Here is a 21,451-nt window from a genome sequence, read left to right on the forward strand (position 1 = left end):
GCCCAGGTGAGGTGAGGCTCAGGTGTTAAAACAAATCCAACTAATAGTCACTTGTCATTTTCAACTGTTTGCTGTGTCTTTTTGGTCACTCATGTGTCTTTGTCACTTTATGCCAATGAGGTTTTAATTTTGGTCATTTTTAATCTCTTAATGGTCATTTTAGTTTTCTCATTTCGTTTTTTTACTGACTCTGGTGACTTGACAAGAAATATTCACACTCATTTGTAGTTATTATAAAGGCTTCAGACTGCACACACCTTCTAACAAGCTTCATCTAGTTTGAAGACTACAAATCAGAAATATAAAACCATCCAGCACCAAATGAGGCAGGAGCCTCCTGCCTCAGGTGATCAGACTTTAAAACAAACATCCCCAATGCAAACACATGAACTTGAACATGAACATTAGAGGTAAGAGATTTTGCTTAAGTTAAAGTAATATAGTGTCTTACAGTGTAGAGATACAGCAGGAAAAGTAGGTGTAATTTATTCAACAGCTTATGAATGCAAAAGTAAACGTACTCAAGCAGCCTATTCAAGTATTTCTGGGTACTTTACACTGCATTTCAATGGGAAATATCGTAGGCTACTTGTTTACCTCACTGTATCTGTTAGACATCTGTAGTAACATCATTCATTTTTTAATTATAATTCTTCATAATTCTGTTCTTTTTTTTAAGTATCTAAGTATCTTCTTCACATACATGGAAGTCTATTAAGGCCAAAAGATTGTCATGGCAAACCAAAATGATGGCATAAAATTTAATTAAACTTTTAACTCACCTATCCAACCACAGGAAAATGCTTTAAATAGCTCAATAGCCCTAAAATCTCACAATAAGAGAGCAGGAGCAGAACTGCAGGGAGACATTTTTCTGCCTGTGTGATGGAGCAGTTGCGTGTTCCATCTGAGGAAAAGACAAAGAAACACACTGAAACAAACAAATCCTCAAAATCTGAGGATTTTATAGATTAGATTTTATATTACAGTCTACACCTTCCAAACCTTTATTCACGTTCAAACGACAAGACAACAAATGAATGCATTTACAAATCCTTATTACAATATGTACATGTGTCATTACTCTCTGGGGCTTTGGTTGGGACAGAGGTGCTTTAACATTTACAATCACTTTGGCAGAGAAACTGCAGCATTTGATGCAGACGGTTTTTCTTTCTTTATTAACACGAAGATATAATATTTAGTTTATTGAAGTTAAATTAAGAACTGAAATATGCATTAAATATTACTTTAAACATGGATGTTCTGGCCCTTAACTGTAAACTGCTTGATTTTCTAGATTCATTACTATTAATAATTTAAAATAGTTTTGTTGTTTATTGCCATTGTTGGAATAAATCTAGATTAAAGGATAGCTGAGTGTATTTATTATCACTCTCACAACCCTCTTTATTGAATCATCTCCTCACAGCTTCACCGTCTTTTTATTCTGTCAAACTCCACTTTCTCTCCCATTTATTGCTCCCCACTCATCAGTTCCACTTCCCCGGTCGGTCCATCTTTTTCTCCCGAAGCGGAAACCGAATCCTCCCTTCTCCCGACTGACAGCCTGGAGCCCTCCAGCGATGGAGGTGAGAGCTTCGTTCCTTTTCCCCCCTTCCTCACCCTCTGCCCCCTCCTCATAGTGCATGCTTTCCAGCGAGTGACCCCCAGGGAAAGGTGACAGCAGCCGGTCCACAAGGTCGCCTCTCTGGGCCCTCAGCAGTGACTCCTCCTCTTCCTCCTCCCAGGACCCATCCTCTTCGTCCACGGGCTCCAGGAGGGCTGGTCGGGGGTCTTGAGGCCACGTTGCCAAGGTGTCATCCTGGAGGAGCCCACGATCCTCTGGGATCTCCAGAGCAGCCTGGAAGTGCCCGAGGGCTGACTCCAGCTCAGGTGAATCCACTGTGGGCAGAAGGACGGAGGGGAAGACTGGGTATGATGTGACTATTCGTGGGACGGGGGAGAGGAGGGTGAAGCAGAGGAGGACGAGCTGAGAAGCAACGGGATGGAAAGACAGTCTCATCTAGAATTAGAAGCAGTGAAGAGAAGACACGAATAAACATCATGATCTGATATTAGTTCCACATCATTCTAATTAGCTGGATTAACATTCAGCAGCTCCTGAACAAGTGAGACAGAAACACTTAGACATTATCAGAGCCAGAAAACAAAAGACTTTATAGAAAGAACCAGAAACAACTATTAAAATGCAGTAATACCACAACAGTGAAGTATCAGCACAAAGCAGAATTACAATAGTTTTATTATATGTATCCCAAACCTTTTCTTCTAATGAATAACCACAAAGAGTAATTGACAGTAGTTAATGTCAAATAGACCACAAATTAGAGATGTTATTATGCTCAATGTCTCAATGTAAGTTCGTCATGTCCAGTGTGGTAAACATCACTTGTCACTAATTTCTACTTTAACTTTGAAATTTCAACTTCATTGTCAACATTTCCCTCTATTCCTGACATTCCTGACATTTTTACTCTATATTAAAAATGCAAAATTTAAATCTTCATCCAGAATTTTGACGACGTTGTCAGACAGATAATCCAGAAAGAGGTCATTCAAGGTTGTGAAGTTCCAATTACAGATTTACTGTTGCAACAAAAAGTGAAAGAAAGTCAAGAAGCTCAAATAGAAGAAATCTTAGGCCCAGAGCATCATCAAAACATAATTAACCTTTCAAATGCTACACTTTACTTTCAGAGTTGAGCAGTTTAAAAGCTGCTCTAAACAAAAACACACTGTTGTTTTCTCAAAAATGTGAAGTAAGAACAGAGAAAAGCTGGTGAAAAACATTTTGCACGTCAAAGATGTAAATAATAGAAAATTTGTTTGCGTCTCATATTCTCATTTCTTACCTTGTGCTGTTGTCTAACTTGGTAGATGTTCTCCGACATTCATTGTTTCTGAGGTTTTTAAAACGCCCTGCGTCTGCCTCCCCCGCCGCCATCAGCCGTCACCCATTGGTCACTCGCCCCTCTGACGCACACAAAGTAACGTGAGTCGTCACAGCCTTCATTCTTTCAGCTGAGAAACCTCAGTCCACTTCAGCATCCAGGCCCAGAGTGTCAGCTCAGTTATTGTTGCTTGATTGGGAAGGCAGTTCACAGAAAGGAAGCAGGCGATTCATTAAAATATTTCTTAGGACAGAAAGTCTCCAGAATAAAGGGGGAGGACACAGAGATATGAAAAGAGCGAGAGGAAGAGGGCAGTTTGTGGTTTCTATTGTCTATATAGACGTCATGAAGGTCGTCTCGCTGGGAAAACGCAGACAGACCTGAAAGAATGTCATTCAGTTTTCATCAATCACCTCATTGACAAACTATCAGTCCCTTCTAAACGATGCTGTTGTCCCACTGAAATAACTAACGATGTGACGTGTGGGGAGAGTTCTACCTTCAGGGAAAGAATGAGATCCAGGGATTCTTGTGTTCGTATAAAACTAACTCTGAGAATCTGAGAGTCATCGTCATGTTTAAAGGACAATAACAGTTTAGAACTACTGGTTTTAAAGTGTTGTGAATGATTGCTATCAGTAATAACATTGTACTCATCATATTAATTGCTGAGAACATAGGATCAAGTTAACTGTGCTGAAATAAAGCTGTGTTTCCTAGTTCCACTCTGAACTGAGATTTTGAGCATGAAAATATTGAGCAGTAAGTGTGAAGCAACAGCAGACGTAAAGATTTTAAACTTAAAGAGATGCTAATTAATAGTCAATGGCTTCATTTACATAGAGTGGAGTGGTAAGATTGCAACCCTCCATGCGGGGGGACTGGGGTTTGAATCCCAGTTGTGGCCTACCTCCATTAGGGGTCCTTAGGCAAGACCTCCTTACACTTACACTGTCTTACCTTGTACCTTGTTCCTCACTCGCTTTGTAGAAAAGTGTCTGACGAATGACTAAATGTAAATCTTATGTGAGACTTGACATTTACAATCAGATAAGCTGATCTAGAATATTTAAAGATTATACAGTATATGAGATTTTCCCAAGTTGCATTAAAAATGACAAAACAAAAGAACTTTTTCATGATATTGAGATTTGTTTGAGATGCACTAATATTACTTGGAAAACTGTCAAAGCTTTTTATGTAAACAGATGTTTTATTAAACATTCAAACACAGCAAATAGCTCTGTGAAACAGAGAAGAGTGGGACACATCAGTGTAGAGCAGCCGTGGTGGAAGACTGAGTTTATGTGAGAAAACCTCAAAGACAAGTTTATTCTTCACTGTGCACATACGAACACAAGCATCAGCAGAGCTTTCACATACTTGAATTTTCATCTAAGCTCTATGTTAAAAACGTTAATGTGACATATTTACTGGGTAACAACTCAGCATTTGGCAACTTTAAGTGGAATCGTATTGTGATTACTTGATCTTATTATAGTTTCTTACATTCACGATACATTTACATTCAAATAATTGATTCAGAACAGGTTGAATTTACAGTGAACATCAGTTTCTAAATCTTGTACATTGCGCAGGGTTTGCATATTTTCTATATTGTCAAGTTTGAATATTGCATATTGATATAGATTTTAACAGTGTAGTAGATGTCTGCTTGGAATCTATTATTTTCTTATTTTGTCCATTTACAAGTGAGTTGGGTGAATTTATACTTTGCTGCACTACTGTAAAACTGTAAGTTATTTACTGTAATAATCAAGTGCTACAAGATCTAACCTTTGTTAAAGATTAAAGATTAAAGATTTTAATTTTTTTAAAGTGTGTTTATGCTATAGCTCTTACAGCGATACATTTCATGTACATGGAGCAAATAGTGTTTTTCATTCCTAAGCTGGATTCACGACATGTGATCCTACGTTACTTTAACTTCATCTGACTGACTCACTGTTCCCTCCCCCCCAGCTGTTTTAGAGCTGGATTAAGTTACTGCTGCATTTTATAAGTGCTCAAATGAAATTTAAAGGTTTATAATTTAAACATGTCTCTAATTTTAAAAAGCTAATTTCTCTGTCTGATGAAGTGCTGAGGCGGTTTAAAAAGCTTGATCTAGCAATAATGTGGTTGATAAGAACTCTCAGCATCCACTTCTCTCTCTGCTCTTCCTTCTGCCTCCCCATAGGCCTCCAGAGAGGAGCTACAGCCAGCTGCACTCTGGGAGTTGTAGTCCAGGAAGAAGTCAGGGTTTTGCAGCAGATGAGGCTGGTTGACGGCTGGGCTCACCGGTGGGTCACCGAGCGGGGTGGTGAGCAGGGACAGCTGCAGGTGGTCGATGGTGCTGCTGGGGAAGGGCTGTGACTGGTCGAGTAGGGAACAAGCTGGGGGTGGGGGGCTGGTCCTCATGGTTACACCTCTTGAGGGTGCACAGGGCGAGTTGACCTGAGAGTCATCAGTGGTGAGGGAGCGTCTCAGCTTAGCACGAGCGTTTTGAAACCACACCTGGGGGAGAGAGAGAGACAGAGTGCATTATTGTTATGATCATTACTAAAAGGATCAACAGCTGTTACAACTAGGACTAGGACTAGGACTAGGACCAGGACCAGGACTAGGACTAGGACTAGGACTAGGACTTCCAAAATGCATTTCAACAAAAGCCATCCACTCACTGAGCTTCACTTATTACTGTTTCACTGATAATTTACATATTTCCTGTATCTATCTCCTGATTTTACTACCTGCAGGACTCTCTTCGGCAAGCCGGTCTTATGTGCCAGGCAGGTCCAGTCTTTACCATCAGGATTGTGTTTCTGGGCAAAATAGGACTCCAGTGCTCTGAGCTGCTCGCTGCGGAAACACGTCCTGATTCTCTTGGTCCGCCTGCGGGCGCGTCTACTCATCAGCCTGTCATCCAATCGTGGTTCTGGACTGCTGACTGACTCCTCCCCTTCACCTGAGACCTGGTTTTGACCTGTCTCATGCACAAATACAGGTTTGGTTTGGTTTCTAAAGGTCTGAACACATCTCAATGGTTTCTAGCCTTGCTCAGGTCCTAGACTGACTGCAGCTTGTGCACCAGTTTCTGGTGCAGAAGTGACCAGAACAATAAATAGATGCCCTATATGCACCAAACAGTTGAAGCTGCAGCATCATTAATGCATTTCAGTCGTCGTATGACTTTAGGATGAGACAGAAGATGTGTTGATTGTATGTTCCACTAGATTTACTGAGGTCACACTAATTGTAGGAGAAACCCTTTACCAATGAAAAAAGGGATAAATGTACCAGAATGTTTAATTTTATACAAACATGGACGCAGTCTCACCATCTGTCAGATTTGGTTTGGGCTGCGGATCGTGGGACAGCGGGACGCTCCTGTCACCATGGTAATGTGACTGACAGTAGAGGTTGTGGCCCTGCATGCAGTACAGGTTCCCAGGCATCAGTTTAACGTCACACTCCTGCAAAACATTAACAATGGAAAATATCATGAATTGTCCTCAATTATTTGTGCTTTGTAACAATAATAATAAAAACAGACACAAACGTGTGGTTTATTGTTTCTGTGAATATTTCCAGAGCTAAACTCTGAACTAACCTGGCAGGAGAAGCACTGAGGATGGAAAGTCAGCTCTCCAGACCTCATTACTAAATCAGAAGCTGGGATTGGTTGAAAGCATCGAGCACACTGACCACCTCCAAACATCCTGAACAGGAAAAGACAAAACAGAACGAAAATACTTAGTTTAGAGTTTTTGCTATAATTTCTTGTTTTTTACTACTTTGTGTGCCTTAAATTTCCCTTTGGGGACAAATAAGATGTGAGAGGAGAGAAGATGCGAGTTTAATCCCCTCCAAACGAGTCCAGAAAAAGTTAAATTTATCACCTTTTAGCTCCAGGGCACCATGATTTATCGACTGATTCATCTTGTAGTTGCGGTGATACTTAGAAAATATAAAATGTGGTCACAGACTAGTGAAAACTTTACTTTTTAAGACATTTTAGAGAAAGTTCAATTTGGAGTGCAGGGTCATAAACATAAACCTCGAAGTCACAGGACTCAAATATCACTGAGATCATCACCATCATCCCCTATTTTGTAAATACTGCATTAAATATGACATTTTTCTAGCCTGACCTGCAGTAATCCTGCTGGCAGTAGATGCTCCCATCTCTCCAGAAGAGCGAGGCATGTGTCTGCAGCTCACAGTGACACTGGCTGCAGCGCAGGCAGACGCTGTGCCACACCCTGCCTGCAGCCAGTAGGAAGAAGCGGTCGCACACCTGCTCCCCACAGCCAGCGCACGTTATTGGCTCTGGGATGGAAACAGCTGTTGGAGTCTGGAATAAAGACAGATATCGGTGAATTTGTAGATAAAAATGAGGCAGAAATACAGGTAATAGGTAATAGAAATGTGCACGGTGCAGAAAAGAGATGAGTCTCTAGAGGCCTTCAGAGACTGTTTTGAGACAATAGACTGGCAACTGCTCTGTGAGTCACACGGGGACGACACTGAGTCCCTCATACATTACGTTATGGGCTATGTAGATTTCTGTGTGAAGAACACTGTGGCCACCAGAAGAGGGCAGTGTTTCTCTAACAACAAGCCCAAGGTCAGAAGTGAACTGCAGGCTCTGCCTAACCAGAAACAAAAGGTTTTCAGGTGTTTCAGGGGACAAAAAGAAAAGGAGAGAACATCCAGTACCAGGCAACCTGAAAGTGAGCTGGGATGTTTTAGTCAGTACCAAACACTCTCACTCTCACACAGCCAGCTACAGTTCAGTCACCTCTCACCTCTCCTACACATCTACTGTAAATGCCAGCTGTGGAGAATCAAGCTGGGGAAGGCAGCAGGCCCAGATGGCACCAAGCCACAGACCAGCTATTTGAGGGGGTCCATCCGATCTTGAGCCTAAGCCTGAGGCAGCATTAGGTAATGGCTTAAAGCATCGTGCCAGTTCTAAAGACAGAACACCCCCTTTACATCAGACTGCACTTTCACTCTGTGGTGTCAGCAGAACGGCCTCCATCTCCATAAGATTAAGGTCAAGGAGCTGGTGGTGAGGAGCAGTAGCCCTTTGGACTCAGCAGAGGTTGTGGCAGAGAGTGGGATGAGGGCGAAACTGCTGGCCGTTATTTGTGAAACCTCCCACCCCTAAAAATGTAAGAGTCCTGAGTAGCACCTGCAGCGACTGGCTGCTCCACCCATGGTGTGTAACAGAGCGTTACTACAGGTCTTTAGTCCCGGCTGGCATCAGATTTATTTAACTGGGGAACATCCCACTGAGCTTAGAAACCAGCAGACATTGGACCAACATGGCCTACAAGTCCTCCAACTGTAACTTCGGTATAGTTAGTTCATTCCAACCTCACATGACCAAAGTCACAGTTTGTTGTAAGAGCGCCCCTATGTACAAAGACAGGTGCTTGTAGAAACGTCACTGTTTTTGATAACAGGAACCAACATGGTGACTGCTGTCTCGTCATTGGCACTAAAATAGCTTATTTTCCCCCTAAATGGTGAAAAATGCTGGACAACAAGTGCGCTAACACAGTTTGGTTGGGATTAGACATTTAGACAACCTACAACGTATTTTCTTTATTTCTTTGTGTTCTGACACAATCTGCTATTGTCAGACTTGAACAGATGAGGAGGCAGACAGTGAACAAAATACAAACTAATGCACACGATAATAACACATTTCAAAAAGCTCATTTTATACTTTACTTCATACTCACATTTTCTACTATTGTGTCTCCACTTTCCTCCATCCCTGCCTGCCCACCGCCCAGCTCCAGCCCTTCCGCCTCGTCAACAAGGTCACTACCATACAGCAGGTCCTCGAGAGATCTGTCATCTGGCGACATCATGACTGTCCTGTAGAGGTAGATGTGGTAATTACCACTCCTTCCTGCCCTCATTAGAGAGCTACAAACACCAACATTTGTACACCAACTTTAACACAACATACATGACTGGATCTGACAACTTATTACCAACTTCCAAGGTTTCGTAGACACCACAAATAACGTGTTGCATAAAACATCACGCTCATCTTTAGCCTTTAGCTCCCTGACTCATTTAGAACCAATCTGAAGAAGTGTGGAGAGACAGGCACATAAATAATCATCACATTAAGACTAACAATAGTTATTTGTTTCTTTTATTTCATTTTAAATTGATTGTGTTCAACATTTTGATCTGTTGTAAACACCTTGATGCATCATCTGGCTGCCTCACATGAAGCTTGATTGGTTTCTAAATGTCCTGTTAAAGCTTCGAACCAGCTGATCAACAGTTCTCATTCTGAATAAGTGCTTACCGGTCTTGTTGAGAGTCTCCTGGTTGAGTGAGCTCTGTATTAATCCTTAAACAATCCAACCCTCTGGAAAGGTTTCATGAATGTCTGGCTCCTTCCTCTTCTTTTCTGTGTCTCAAATGTTTCCTTGTTTTGCACTTCAACAGATTTTCCCCCCAGCTGAGCCCTATCACTCCTCCAGGTGTGTCTGCAGCCTCCTGTCTGCTGTGGGTTTGGGATCAGTTTCCTTCTACGAGATCGGCTTGAGCAGGATCCGCACCTGTTCCTCCCACCTCACCAGCTGCCCCAGGTGACGTCCGGGCACACACCTGTAAACAAGAGGCCCCGGTGGTTCAGAGTGCAGGTAAGAACTGATCTGAATAGCCACTTGGTGAGCAGATGGATGGGAGCGCTGCACCCTTGGGACCAATTAAAAGACAACAAAGGGTGTTTAAGAGGACATCTGGGACAGTGCTCTCGACTTTCTCCCACAATCCCTCGGCTGTTTGACCTATAACTGTCTCCTATCATGTGACTTCTCTTATTGTTTAAGTGCAAAAACAAAATGGACGTGAGACAAAATGTGATTTATTCTTTACATATATCCATAATTAGACAGACAGGTTACAAAATGTGTTGTTGTGCTGTCACTAAACAAAAACACTGAAACATTAAAACATGATTAAATGAGTAGTAATACTGACACCAACAAAACATTTAGTGTCTATAAAAGTACTGCAGCTGCCTGAGAGCTTAAGAGGTGGTTTAACATTTAATTCAGGGTCTCCAGAGGATAAATCCTAGTCATTATGGTGAGTGGTTACTTTGGTTTGTTTTAAAAACCTTCATTAGCATCTCTGTCAAATTTCAAGAGAAATCGGAGAATATTTAAAGCTGTAGCGTCCGTCCTTCCCCAGCACCCTGGGACTCCTGTTCTCCTCCCAGTTGCTGCTGATGCTGCTGCTGCTGCCGTCAACCTTCCAGGACAGAGTCCAGTCTGAGGGGAAGCCCTTGTTGGCCAGACACATGAGTGTGGCCTTCCCCTGATCCAGCTCTTTGGAGGGGGGCAGCACCGTCAGGGTGGGTTGGACTCGACCCACTGCAGAGACAGAGATTAATAAAGTTAAAATAAGGGTAAAGTAAACTTCCTGTTGTTGGGAGGATGAGGATGGTGCTGGTTCTGCTGGTCTTCAGTGTTTCACTTCCCTCTCTAAACTCAGTAACCATGACAACAGACAAGTTTCAGAACTAAAGATAAAAGTGTAAGAGTAGCTTTTATCATTTAAGTTAACAAAACAGGAAACATGAAAGAGTTTAAACATTTTACAGTATTTTACAAATGTTTAAAAGAAAAAACACACAACGATGTGTTTTTACATCTTTATGTAACAATTGATCGTTTTGATCCAAGTCCCTGTTGGAGTGGGTCAGACCATTTCCATAGAGCCACTTTGCATCAGCAGCACCATGCTCCAGTGCTCTGGGAGAGTTTATAGTCCTGAGACTTGAACCCTGGATGACTGACAGCTGTCCTTCATGACAACAGAAGACACAGAAATCCTCCTCATCCACAACATGACTCTGATCTCCGTCCTCATCTGGACTCTCCTCTGCTGCTGCTTCACAGGTAAAGTCCAGAGAATCCAACTCCTCTCCTCTATCAACATGTGTCCTTCTGAAATGAAGCCCACAAAACCATGATGCTGCTGCTTTATGTTGTTGTCTCTGTATCCTCAGAGTCCAGAGGTCAGGTCACAGTGACTCAGCCTGGAGCAGTGAGAACTGATCTTGGAGGAACCGTCAGCATCAACTGTAGAACCAGTCAGAATGTTCATGTTTGGAGCAGCTATCATCTTTTAGCCTGGTACCAACAGAAAGATGGAGAAACTCCTAAACTCCTCATTTACTATGCTGCCACTCGACAATCAGGGATTCCAGGTCGTTTTTCAGGCAGTGGATCAAACTCTGACTTCACTCTGACCATCAGTGGAGTCCAGACTGAAGATGCAGCAGTTTATTACTGTCAGAGTTATCATTACATCAACAGTCAGTGGTTGTTCACACAGTGAAAAGTGGTCGTACAAAAACCTCCCTCAGTCAGACTGAACAGAAACTGAACTGACTGCTGCAGCTGGAAGCTACTGATACAGTTCACTGAGGACACACACACACACACACACACACACACACACACACACACACACACACACACACACACACTTTACAATTACACTTAAAGAAACACAAAACAAAACTAAAAATATTTTTACAGTACAAATAAAAATTCTGTATATATATTATGTATATAGTTTTTCCTTGTTACAGTTGCTCTGAACTTAGACAGAAAAGGAACAACAGCACTTCCACACCTCCACAGGTATGTCATCAGGACCAACAGCCTTTCCACTCTTCATCCTTTTCAGAGCCTTCCTAACCTCATCCTTTCCAATCTCTGCTACTTCCTGCTCCACAACATCCACATCTTCCTCCCTTCTTTCTCTGTCATTTTCCTAATTCATCAGATCCTCAAAATACTCCTTCCATCTTTTCTGCACACTCTCCTGGGTTGTTAGTACCTTTCCATCTCTGTCCTTAATCACCCTTATCTGTTCTCTTCCTTTTAGCCAACCTCTTCCTCTGGATGCATTCCTGTACTTCCTCATTCCACCACCAAGTGTCTTTACCTTCTTTCCTCTTTCCAGATGACACACCTAGCACCTTCCTACCTGTTTCCCTGATAATCTCTGCTGTGGTTTCCCAGTCATCTGGAAGCTCATCCTGACCACCCAGAACCTGTCTCAACTTCTGTCTGAATTCCTCACAAGTTTCTTCATTCTTTAACTTCCACCACTTGGTCTTCTTTTCTGTCTTCCCTCTCTTCTTCTTCCTGACCTCCAGAGTCATCTTACACACCACCATGCGGTGCTGTCTGGCTACACTCTCTCCTACCACCACTTTGCAGTCACTAACCTCTCTCAAATGACCTCGTCTACATAGGATGTAGTCCACCTGCGTACTCCTACCTCCACTCTTGTATGTCACTCTGTGTTCCTCTCTCTTCTGGAAGTAAGTGTTGACTACAGCCATTTTCATCCTCTTAGCAAAGTCCACCACCATCTGTCCTTCCAGATTCCTTTCCTTTACACCAAACCTGCCCATCACCTCCTACATTCACCATCACCCCTTCAATTTCTAGCTTTAGGCTCATCACCCTGTCTGAGACTCTTTTCACCTCTAGAACACTGTTTACAAACTCCCCCTTCAGGATCACTCCTACCCCGTTTCTCTTCCTATCCACACCATGGTAGAACAGTTTGTATCCTCCTCCATTACTACGTGCCTTGCTGCCCTTCCACCTTGTCTCCTGCACACACAGAACATCTACCTTCCTTCTCTCCATCATGTCTGCCAGCTCTCTGCCTTTCCCTGTCATTGTGCCAACGTTAAGAGTCCCTATTCTCAAACCTATGCTCCTGCCTTTTCCCTTGTCTCTCTGACCAAAAACATCTGTGTCTTTAATTTAAAATTTCTGGCACAGAACTGTTATTATCCATGAATCCACATGAGCTAAAAATAATTATTTTATGTCCTATTTTGAACTGAACTAATATTGCTAAATTTTATAGGTGTCATTCCTCAATTAGATTTATCAAATAGCATTCATGATATTTTGTGTTAATGTATCAGCAGATGAAATCCTGTTTTTAATTCCGATCCTAAAAATCTTTGAGGAAAATATCTGTGTTCCTTTAAATGAAGAAGTTAAATTATCAACACAATATATGATATAAGCAAATAAATACCTCAGTGAGTCTCAAAGTTTTTTATCTATAAACAAAATAAAGCTAATTAATATAAAACAACATGTAAATGATCATGTGAGAACAGTGTCATATCATCGTATGCTAATGATGATCTACAATATGTTCTCTTTACCTCTGTATTAGGATGTTACTACTAATCTGAAACAGTGTAAAGTGTATCAGTGTTCAAGCTGTTTGTATTTCAGCAAGTTTCTTTGATTTAAACTACAACATAAAATGTTGAAATTCAGCTGAGTTTTAAACACAGATTCAATGAAAATGTATATATTGTAGAAATGTTCATATACTGTAACCTAACCTTAACTAATAATATAAAATACTGAACTGAATGTGGCCCAACATGGTACAAACAACAGCCTCACTTAATAGTCATAGCTCAGTAAAAAAACAATCTGCAAAGTTTATAACACAATATGTATTTAGAAATTAATGTTTAAGCAGTTAAACAAATTCAATGAATCTTTAGTCAGAACATTTCCATAGAGCCACTTTGCATCAGCAGCACCATGCTCCAGTGCTCTGGGAGAGTTTATAGTCCTGAGACTTGAACCCTGGATGACTGACAGCTGTCCTTCATGACAACAGAAGACACAGAAATCCTCCTCATCCAAAACATGACTCTGATCTCCGTCCTCATCTGGACTCTCCTCTGCTGCTGCTTCACAGGTAAAGTCCAGAGAATCCAACTCCTCTCCTCTATCAACATGTGTCCCTCTGAAATGAAGCCCACAAAACCATGATGCTGCTGCTTTATGTTGTTGTCTCTGTATCCTCAGAGTCCAGAGGTCAGGTCACAGTGACTCAGCCTGAAGCAGTGAGAACCGTTGTGGGAGAAAACATCAACATTCAATGTACAACTAGTGAGGATGTAGTAGCTGGAGTTGCTTTAGCCTGGTATCAACAGAAAGATGGAGAAACTCCTAAACTCCTCATTTATGGTGCTGACACTCTAGAATCAGGGATTCCAGATCGTTTTTCAGGCAGTGGATCAAACTCTGACTTCACTCTGACCATCAGTGGAGTCCAGACTGAAGATGCAGCAGTTTATTACTGTCAGAGTGTTCATGAAATCAACAGTCAGAACGTGTTCACACAGTGAAAAGTGGTCGTACAAAAACCTCCCTCAGTCAGACTGAACAGAAACTGAACTGACTGCTGCAGCTGGAAGCTACTGATACAGTTCACTGAAGACACACACACACACACACACACACACACACACACACACACACAAATTTTTAGAACTTCTGTCAACAATCACATAAGTGATGTGAGATCACATATGTATTCACTCAAAAGACAGGATGAGTTAAGAGGGTTTATGACAAAAGATAATAAAAAAATTCATGTGAGGAGGTCCGGTGATGACACAGCGGAAGAGAGGTGACTTCGGATGTGATTGGAGGTCTAGGAGAGGAGATAGGGTTAGTCAGAGTAACACAGTAGAATGCCGATTGATAAAGAGTAGATGACCTATGAGTGAGAGCAGCGAGGTGAACTGGGAAGTGAGGAGATGGCGAGATGATCCGGGAGTGGTGTAGGTGAAAGGTGAATCACCAATAGCCAAGACGGCCGGTGCAGTAAGAGTGCCACGTCAACACAGAAACACCAACAATTCAATATCCATGATCCAACTCTCAGCGAAAAGACAGGGTCAGTCAGGGGTCATACACAGAAAAGGCTGATCCAACAGGTGATAGGTAGGACGGATCTAAGAGCAGAGTAGAGGAGATGGACCGAGGTCCAAACAGAGACGGGGTAGGGTAAAGGACTGGAAGGAGGAACAGGTCCAGTACAGATAGGAAGGGAAACAAATCAGGTTAGAACACACTCACAGAACCGAGAGTTTTTCCTCTCCACTGTTGTCTAAAGCTGCTCGAATGGGATTGTTGAGTTTTCTGTATCATTTTTTGTATAATTATTCTCTGTAAGGTCTCAAACCTTAAACACTGTAAAGTGCCTTGAGATAAACTACTGTTGTGAATTGATGCTATACGAATAAAACTGAATTGAATTGAACCAGAGCTTCAGGCAGAGAAAGATCCAGGTGATCCAGAATGTGGTTCCTATCCTGGGAAGACAGAATGAGGAAGAGCACAGCTCAGGTAGAATAACACTCACGGTACTGGAGGTTTAGGAAGAGGTAGGTCAAGTTTGGGGGGAGGCAGGGTTCATATCAGATAAGCAGTCCGAAGATAAAGGCTGGATAGTCTTGCTCTCAGGTCAATGTGAGTCTAATGGGGCGGCAGTAGCTCAGCGGGTAGAGCAGTCGCCTACGAACCCCAGGGTGAGTGGTTCGATTCCCGGTTCCTCCTGGCTACTTGCTGAGGTGTCCCTTGGACAAGACACTGAAACCCCGTAGTGTAGCGCTGACATACCGTCTAGCAGCTGTCCACCCACAATTTCCCCAAGGGGATCAAGAAAGTATTCATTATTATTATTATTATTATTATTATCTGGCAAACAGGAGACTGACAGACCTGCTAATAAAAGGACAGGAGAGACACAGGTGCAGACAATGTTCAATCAACAGGTCACCTGACAGAGGAGGAAGAGAAAACAAGGAACAGGCCAAACCAGGAAATCAGGGGCAGAGAGGCAGGAGGAGCTGGAATCATGACAACAGGATTCACCAGAGATCAAGTTTAAGGTTGCTTTCACACCTACAGGATTTAGTTCGATTAAATCGGACTCAAGTTCGTTTTCCCTAGTACGGTTCGTTTTGTCCGGTGTGAACACGGTAATCACACTCGAGTGCGGACCAAAACGAGGTGGTCTCGATCCGCATCACTTAGCGAACTCTGGTGCGGTCCTCCTGGTGGGAACGCGTACCGAACCAAAACGGGACCAAACGCTATGAATCTCGTGATTTGAGGACTTTGTGTAGTGTGTAAATTTTCTTCTTTTTTGTTTGTCCACCAAAAACATGCTGTCTGATTAATGGAGGATAAATGTGGAGACGTGAGGAGGTGAAGTGTCTCACAGACACCAGGTCTGATGTAACGTAATAAATAATGAACGGGATGATCGATCTGCATTAACATTTATAGTTAAAACTAATCTCCCTACTGTCACACAAACGTACAGTAGAACAACACTTTATCTTCTTCCTTTATTTACTTTTTATTTCCCGCAGCAGAAACAATCCGACCAATAAGAAGAGAGGACGTTCTCTCGTAGTTTGAAGTGATTTGTTCTGGTTCGTTTGGATTTTTACTCTGATACAATCTTACAAAGTCATCAACTGATTCGGACCAAAGCAACAGAATTAAGGTGTGAAATATTTCAAACGAACCTCTTTGAGATTATGGGGTGTTTTAAGATTTTTGAGGAAAACAATAAATTTAATCTATTTTGAAATAAGACTTCTAATTATAAGAACTTGAGATGAATGATCTAGTTAAAACTATTTGTACATATTCATATACTGTCAGTACTAAAACAAATACAGGAACATGTTTTCTCAAACATGAGATTCAAAGTCAACAAATATACAGAAACTGAACAATCATTGTGACCTTGGAAACATCAACTGACTAAACTGTTTCTCCACAGAGTTCATCCTCTTCTTGTTGAGGAGTTTTCAGATGGAGTCAGCCGGTTCTCACTGAATGGTGAATGTCCAAATTCACATTCCTCTGAGTATTTCTGGGAGTTCTTCTTCACAGTGGTCTGAACATTAAAATATTAACTGGGTCAAACTCTGTCTGCTGAAAATGATCATGTTGTTAGATCAGAAGCTTCAAAGCAGCTGCTGATGTGTTGCTGACAGCTCCAGTTGACTGACTGTGTGTGTTTGCATATGTGTCCTGCCTCTCTGCTCCCAGCTGTTAAGAGACCAGTGTTGATCAGTGTCTGTCCAGGTCTTTCAGAGACACTGACACAGCGGCAGCACAGTGATGATGTCTCTGACTCTACTGCTGGCCACCCTGGGGCTCCTTGTTCAGGGTGAGACACTCTTGTGAAAACTGGGCTTCAGGATGGAACCAGGTTCACCACAATGATGTTCTGCTATGATGGAGAACCAGTGGAACCAGCAGCATTGACCTTCTTCCATCTCCCTCTTGTGTTTGGATGTTGATCATCTTTGTCCAAACTGGATTTGTCTCAATAACTCTTCTCCTCTGTTTCATGGTTTCCAGGTTCATCAGGACAAGTCACAGTGACTCAGACTTCTGGATCCACATCTGTAGTTCCAGGACAAAGAGTTGAAATCAGTTGTAAAGTTAGTCCTGGTACTGGCTACTGTTTCCAGTGGTACAGTCAGAAAACAGGAGAAGCTCCTAAACTCCTCATTTCCTGCTCTACAACCCGTCAGTCTGGAGTTTCAGATCGTTTCAGTGGAAGAAAATCAGGGAACACGGACTTCACTCTGACCATCAGTGGAGTCCAGACTGAAGATGCAGCAGTTTATTACTGTCAGAGTGCTCATAGCATCAACAGTCAAGCTGTGTTCACACAGTGAAAAGTGGTCGTACAAAAACCTCCCTCAGTCAGACTGAACAGAAACTGAACTGACTGCTGCAGCTGGAAGCTACTGATACAGTTCACTGAACACACACACACACACACACACACACACACACACACACACACACACACACACACTTATTTTTAAAGCTTCTTATATCTGTCAACAATCACAGATGGCATAATTTCATCTACTTAAATATATTATACAACATTAAACTTAATGCAAAGTACAACAACATCATAATTATAAAACTCCTGACTGAGGAAACAGCCTCAGTTTAATTTACACAATGATAAATGATCTGATGATACAGAGAAATGTTATCAGATTTATATTTTTATAGTTTAATTATTTCATCATAGACGTTAGTTCAGATCCAGAACCACATTAAGACCGTTCAGTTTGCTTCTCTTTTCAGCAGCTGTTGAACAATGTCACCTCCCTTGTGTTTGGAAAAACCTGTCACAGTTGTAGTAAAGTGGACCCAAGTGAAAACAGGAGAGTTCAGTGATGTAATAATAAAATTTGATGAAGTGATGTAATGTGAGTAACCCCACCAGGAGCAGACAACGAACCAGACTAGTCGACCTCACAGAGTCCAGACAAACAGTCTCAACTCTGAGAAGTGGAGCTCTGAGGACAAAGTGAAAGAGAAGAAACAAGGAGGAGCTGGAATAAAACCATAAAGAAGTAGTGATAAGATCATCTGACAGAGAGTTTGTATCACGTTCTTGATGAGCTGGAGCAGAGCAGGTGAGGGAGTGGGAGGAGCAAAACAAAACCAGGTGGAAATGAAGGGAAGACAGAACAAAGGGAGTCAGAGAGAGAGAGAGGACAGACTGAGGACTGGACAGAGACACATGTTACAGCAGGTTTAAAATGTACAGTTTCTGTTTTACAACACATTAATATGTATTTAATAATTTAGTTTTTATAATATGTTGGTGATAGAAGAAGTTAGATCACTTTTCACCAACCATTTAAATCCCATCATGATTCCAGGTCCTGTAGTTAAAACTCAAGTTAATCTAAAGAACCTTTGACCTTGTTCATACTGGATCAGAGCTATTTAAACAATATCAGAACCAAACTAATGATTTCCAAAATTTCTGACTCTTCACGTGTCACAAACATCATTCAGGTATTTTCCATCCTCAGCCTCAGCATCCACTCACATTTTCACATCTTTACTTGGTGAAATCTCATGTTTGAAAATACTTGAACTTGTCAAACCTGCATCACTCTTGATGTCTCTAATAACTAGTCCTGTGTCCTGTCTCATTAACCCTTCACCTCTGTTTCATGTTTTCCAGGTTCATCAGGGGAAAAAGTCCTGACCCAGTCTCCTGGATCTGAATCAGTTTCTTCAGGACAGTCTGTCTCTATCACATGGAAAGTTTGTCCAGATACAACTTACTGTTTCAGCTGGTTCCTTCAGAAACCTGGAGAAAACACTTTATTTACTGTGAAACAAGCTTCAGTGTGTAATAAACAGCTGTAAAATGAAATGTAGAATTTATCACAGAGGAAAGTTACAAAGACATCTCAGTCCTAAAAATGAAACCACGTGGAAACTGAATCTTTAATGTCTTCAACTTTAAAAACATCAACAACACAACAAACTAAGTAAAATGTAAATATGTAAAAGAGACAAAGTGCTGAGTTTAGACTGAGCACAGGAGAAGAAGAAAACCAGTGACAGAGTCACAGTGTACCAGGTGCTGACTGGAAACACTGGTCCTGGGTGGTCTCACAGAGTCCAGCTTCCTCCAGCGGCCTGCAGGGAGCCTCAGGGTGCTGCTCCAGTCACTCACACATTGTTTCACTTCCCTTTTCATGCAAATCAGAACAACGTCAATCATCAGTTTAGCTGCTCTGTGACTCTGAAACAAACAAACTTGTGTTTGTGATTTAGTTTTAATTAAAATGAAAAGTGAAAAAAGTAACAGGAGCTTAAATATTTAGAATTTATTATTTCACTTTACTTTATTATTGTGTGCTGTTAATTATTGATCTAATATATAGTGTGAAGAAAAAAAATCAAACTGGTTCAAAGTTAGCAAAATTGTGTAAAATATGTTATGTATGTTATGTAAAATTTCTATTTAATATTCTTAAATAACTGAATCCTCCATTAAACATCATCATCACCATCATCATGGTATTGATCCAAGTCCCTGTTGGAGTGGGTCAGAACATTTCCATAGAGCCACTTTGCATCAGCAGCACCATGCTCCAGTGCTCTGGGAGAGTTTATAGTCCTGAGACTTGAACCCTGGATGACTGACAGCTGTCCTTCATGACAACAGAAGACACAGAAATCCTCCTCATCCAAAACATGACTCTGATCTCCGTCCTCATCTGGACTCTCCTCTGCTGCTGCTTCACAGGTAAAGTCCAGAGAATCCAACTCCTCTCCTCTATCAACATGTGTCCCTCTGAAATGAAGCCCACAAAACCATGATGCTGCTGCTTTATGTTGTTGTCTCTGTATCCTCAGAGTCCAGAGGTCAGGTCACAGTGACTCAGTCTGGAGCAGTGAGAACCGTTGTGGGAGAAAACATCAACATTCAATGTACAACTAGTGAGGATGTAGTAGCTGGAGATGCTTTAGCCTGGTATCAACAGAAAGATGGAGAAACTCCTAAACTCCTCATTTACAATGCTAACACTCTAGAATCAGGGATTCCAGATCGTTTTTCAGGCAGTGGATCAAACTCTGACTTCACTCTGACCATCAGTGGAGTCCAGACTGAAGATGCAGCAGTTTATTACTGTCAGAGTTATCATTACATCAACAGTCAGTATTCGTTCACACAGTGAAAAGTGGTCGTACAAAAACCTCCCTCAGTCAGACTGAACAGAAACTGAACTGACTGCTGCAGCTGGAAGCTACTGATACAGTTCACTGAGGACACACACACACACACACACACACATTTTTAGAACTTCTGTCAACATCAGTTCATCTACTTAAATATATTATACAATACAATTACAACAACATCATTATAAAATCAATTATAAAACTCCTGACTGAGGAAACAGCCTCAGTCCAGTTTACACAATGATAAATGATCTGATGATACAGAGAAAGGTTATCATATGTGTATATTTATAGCTTAATAATTTCATTATAGACGTTAGTTCAGATGCAGGGTGTCTGCCCCCAGAACCTGAACTGGGAGCTGGTTCCACATGAGAGGGGCTTGATAGCTAAAGGCTCTGCCTCCCATTCTACATTTGGAAACTCGGGGAACCACAAGTAAACCTGCAGTCTGAGAACGGAGAGTTCTGCTTGGAAGATATGGAACTATGAGTTCTTTAAGATAAGATGGAGCCTGATTATTAAGTGATTTATAAGTGAGGAGAAGAATTTTAAATTCAATTCTGGATTTTACAGGGAGCCAATAGAGAGAAGCTAACGTAGGAGAAATATGATCTCTCTTACTAAGTCCAGTTAGAACTCTGGCTGCAGCATTTTGGATTAACTGGAGGCTTTTTAATGAGTTATTGGGACATCCTATTAATAATGAATTACAATAGTCCAGTCTGGAAGTAACAAATGCATGGACTAGTTTTTGAAAAAACATCCCCATAGCATTCTGCTGCCATAACGATGCTTATCAGGTGTCACAGTGTTGGGGTCAGACTCCATAAATAGACATGACTCAAAAGACAGGATGAGTTAAGAGGGTTTATTACAAAAGATAATAAAAAAATTCATGTGAGGAGGTCCGGTGATGACACAGCGGAAGAGAGGTGACTTCGGATGTGATTGGAGGTCTAGGAGAGGACATAGGGTTAGTCAGAGTAACACAGTAGAATGCCGATTGATAAAGAGTAGATGACCTATGAGTGAGAGCAGCGAGGTGAACTGGGAAGTGAGGAGATGGCGAGATGATCCGGGAGTGGTGTAGGT

General features: G+C 41.7%; 2 protein-coding genes and 2 gene segments (V, D, J or C); 2 read left to right on the plus strand and 2 right to left on the minus strand.

The window, feature by feature from the left end:
- Nucleotides 1-1,446: 1,446 nt before the first annotated feature.
- qrfp (pyroglutamylated RFamide peptide) lies at nucleotides 1,447-2,915 on the minus strand. The gene is made up of 2 exons (XM_026347282.1): nucleotides 2,877-2,915; nucleotides 1,447-2,026 (listed from the first exon to the last, which is right to left on the minus strand). The coding sequence occupies exons 1-2, from the start codon at nucleotides 2,913-2,915 to the stop codon at nucleotides 1,454-1,456; spliced, it is 612 nt and encodes a 203-aa protein (XP_026203067.1). The 3' UTR covers nucleotides 1,447-1,453.
- A 2,116-nt stretch (nucleotides 2,916-5,031) lies between these two features.
- Nucleotides 5,032-8,803, minus strand: LOC113154847 (LIM/homeobox protein Lhx9-like). Its single transcript, XM_026349251.1, has 6 exons — nucleotides 8,672-8,803; nucleotides 7,070-7,272; nucleotides 6,529-6,637; nucleotides 6,256-6,391; nucleotides 5,669-5,901; nucleotides 5,032-5,432 (listed from the first exon to the last, which is right to left on the minus strand). The coding sequence occupies exons 1-6, from the start codon at nucleotides 8,801-8,803 to the stop codon at nucleotides 5,043-5,045; spliced, it is 1,203 nt and encodes a 400-aa protein (XP_026205036.1). The 3' UTR covers nucleotides 5,032-5,042.
- A 2,003-nt stretch (nucleotides 8,804-10,806) lies between these two features.
- LOC113154934 lies at nucleotides 10,807-11,362 on the plus strand. The segment is given in 2 exon segments: nucleotides 10,807-10,858; nucleotides 10,969-11,362. Coding segments are annotated over 2 exon segments (384 nt in total).
- Nucleotides 11,363-13,669: 2,307 nt separating this feature from the next.
- Nucleotides 13,670-14,154, plus strand: LOC113154936. The segment is given in 2 exon segments: nucleotides 13,670-13,721; nucleotides 13,832-14,154. Coding segments are annotated over 2 exon segments (375 nt in total).
- Nucleotides 14,155-21,451: the final 7,297 nt, after the last annotated feature.

The sequence above is a fragment of the Anabas testudineus genome, chromosome 11 (genome assembly GCF_900324465.2).
Source record: "Anabas testudineus chromosome 11, fAnaTes1.2, whole genome shotgun sequence".
NCBI lineage: Eukaryota > Metazoa > Chordata > Actinopteri > Anabantiformes > Anabantidae > Anabas > Anabas testudineus.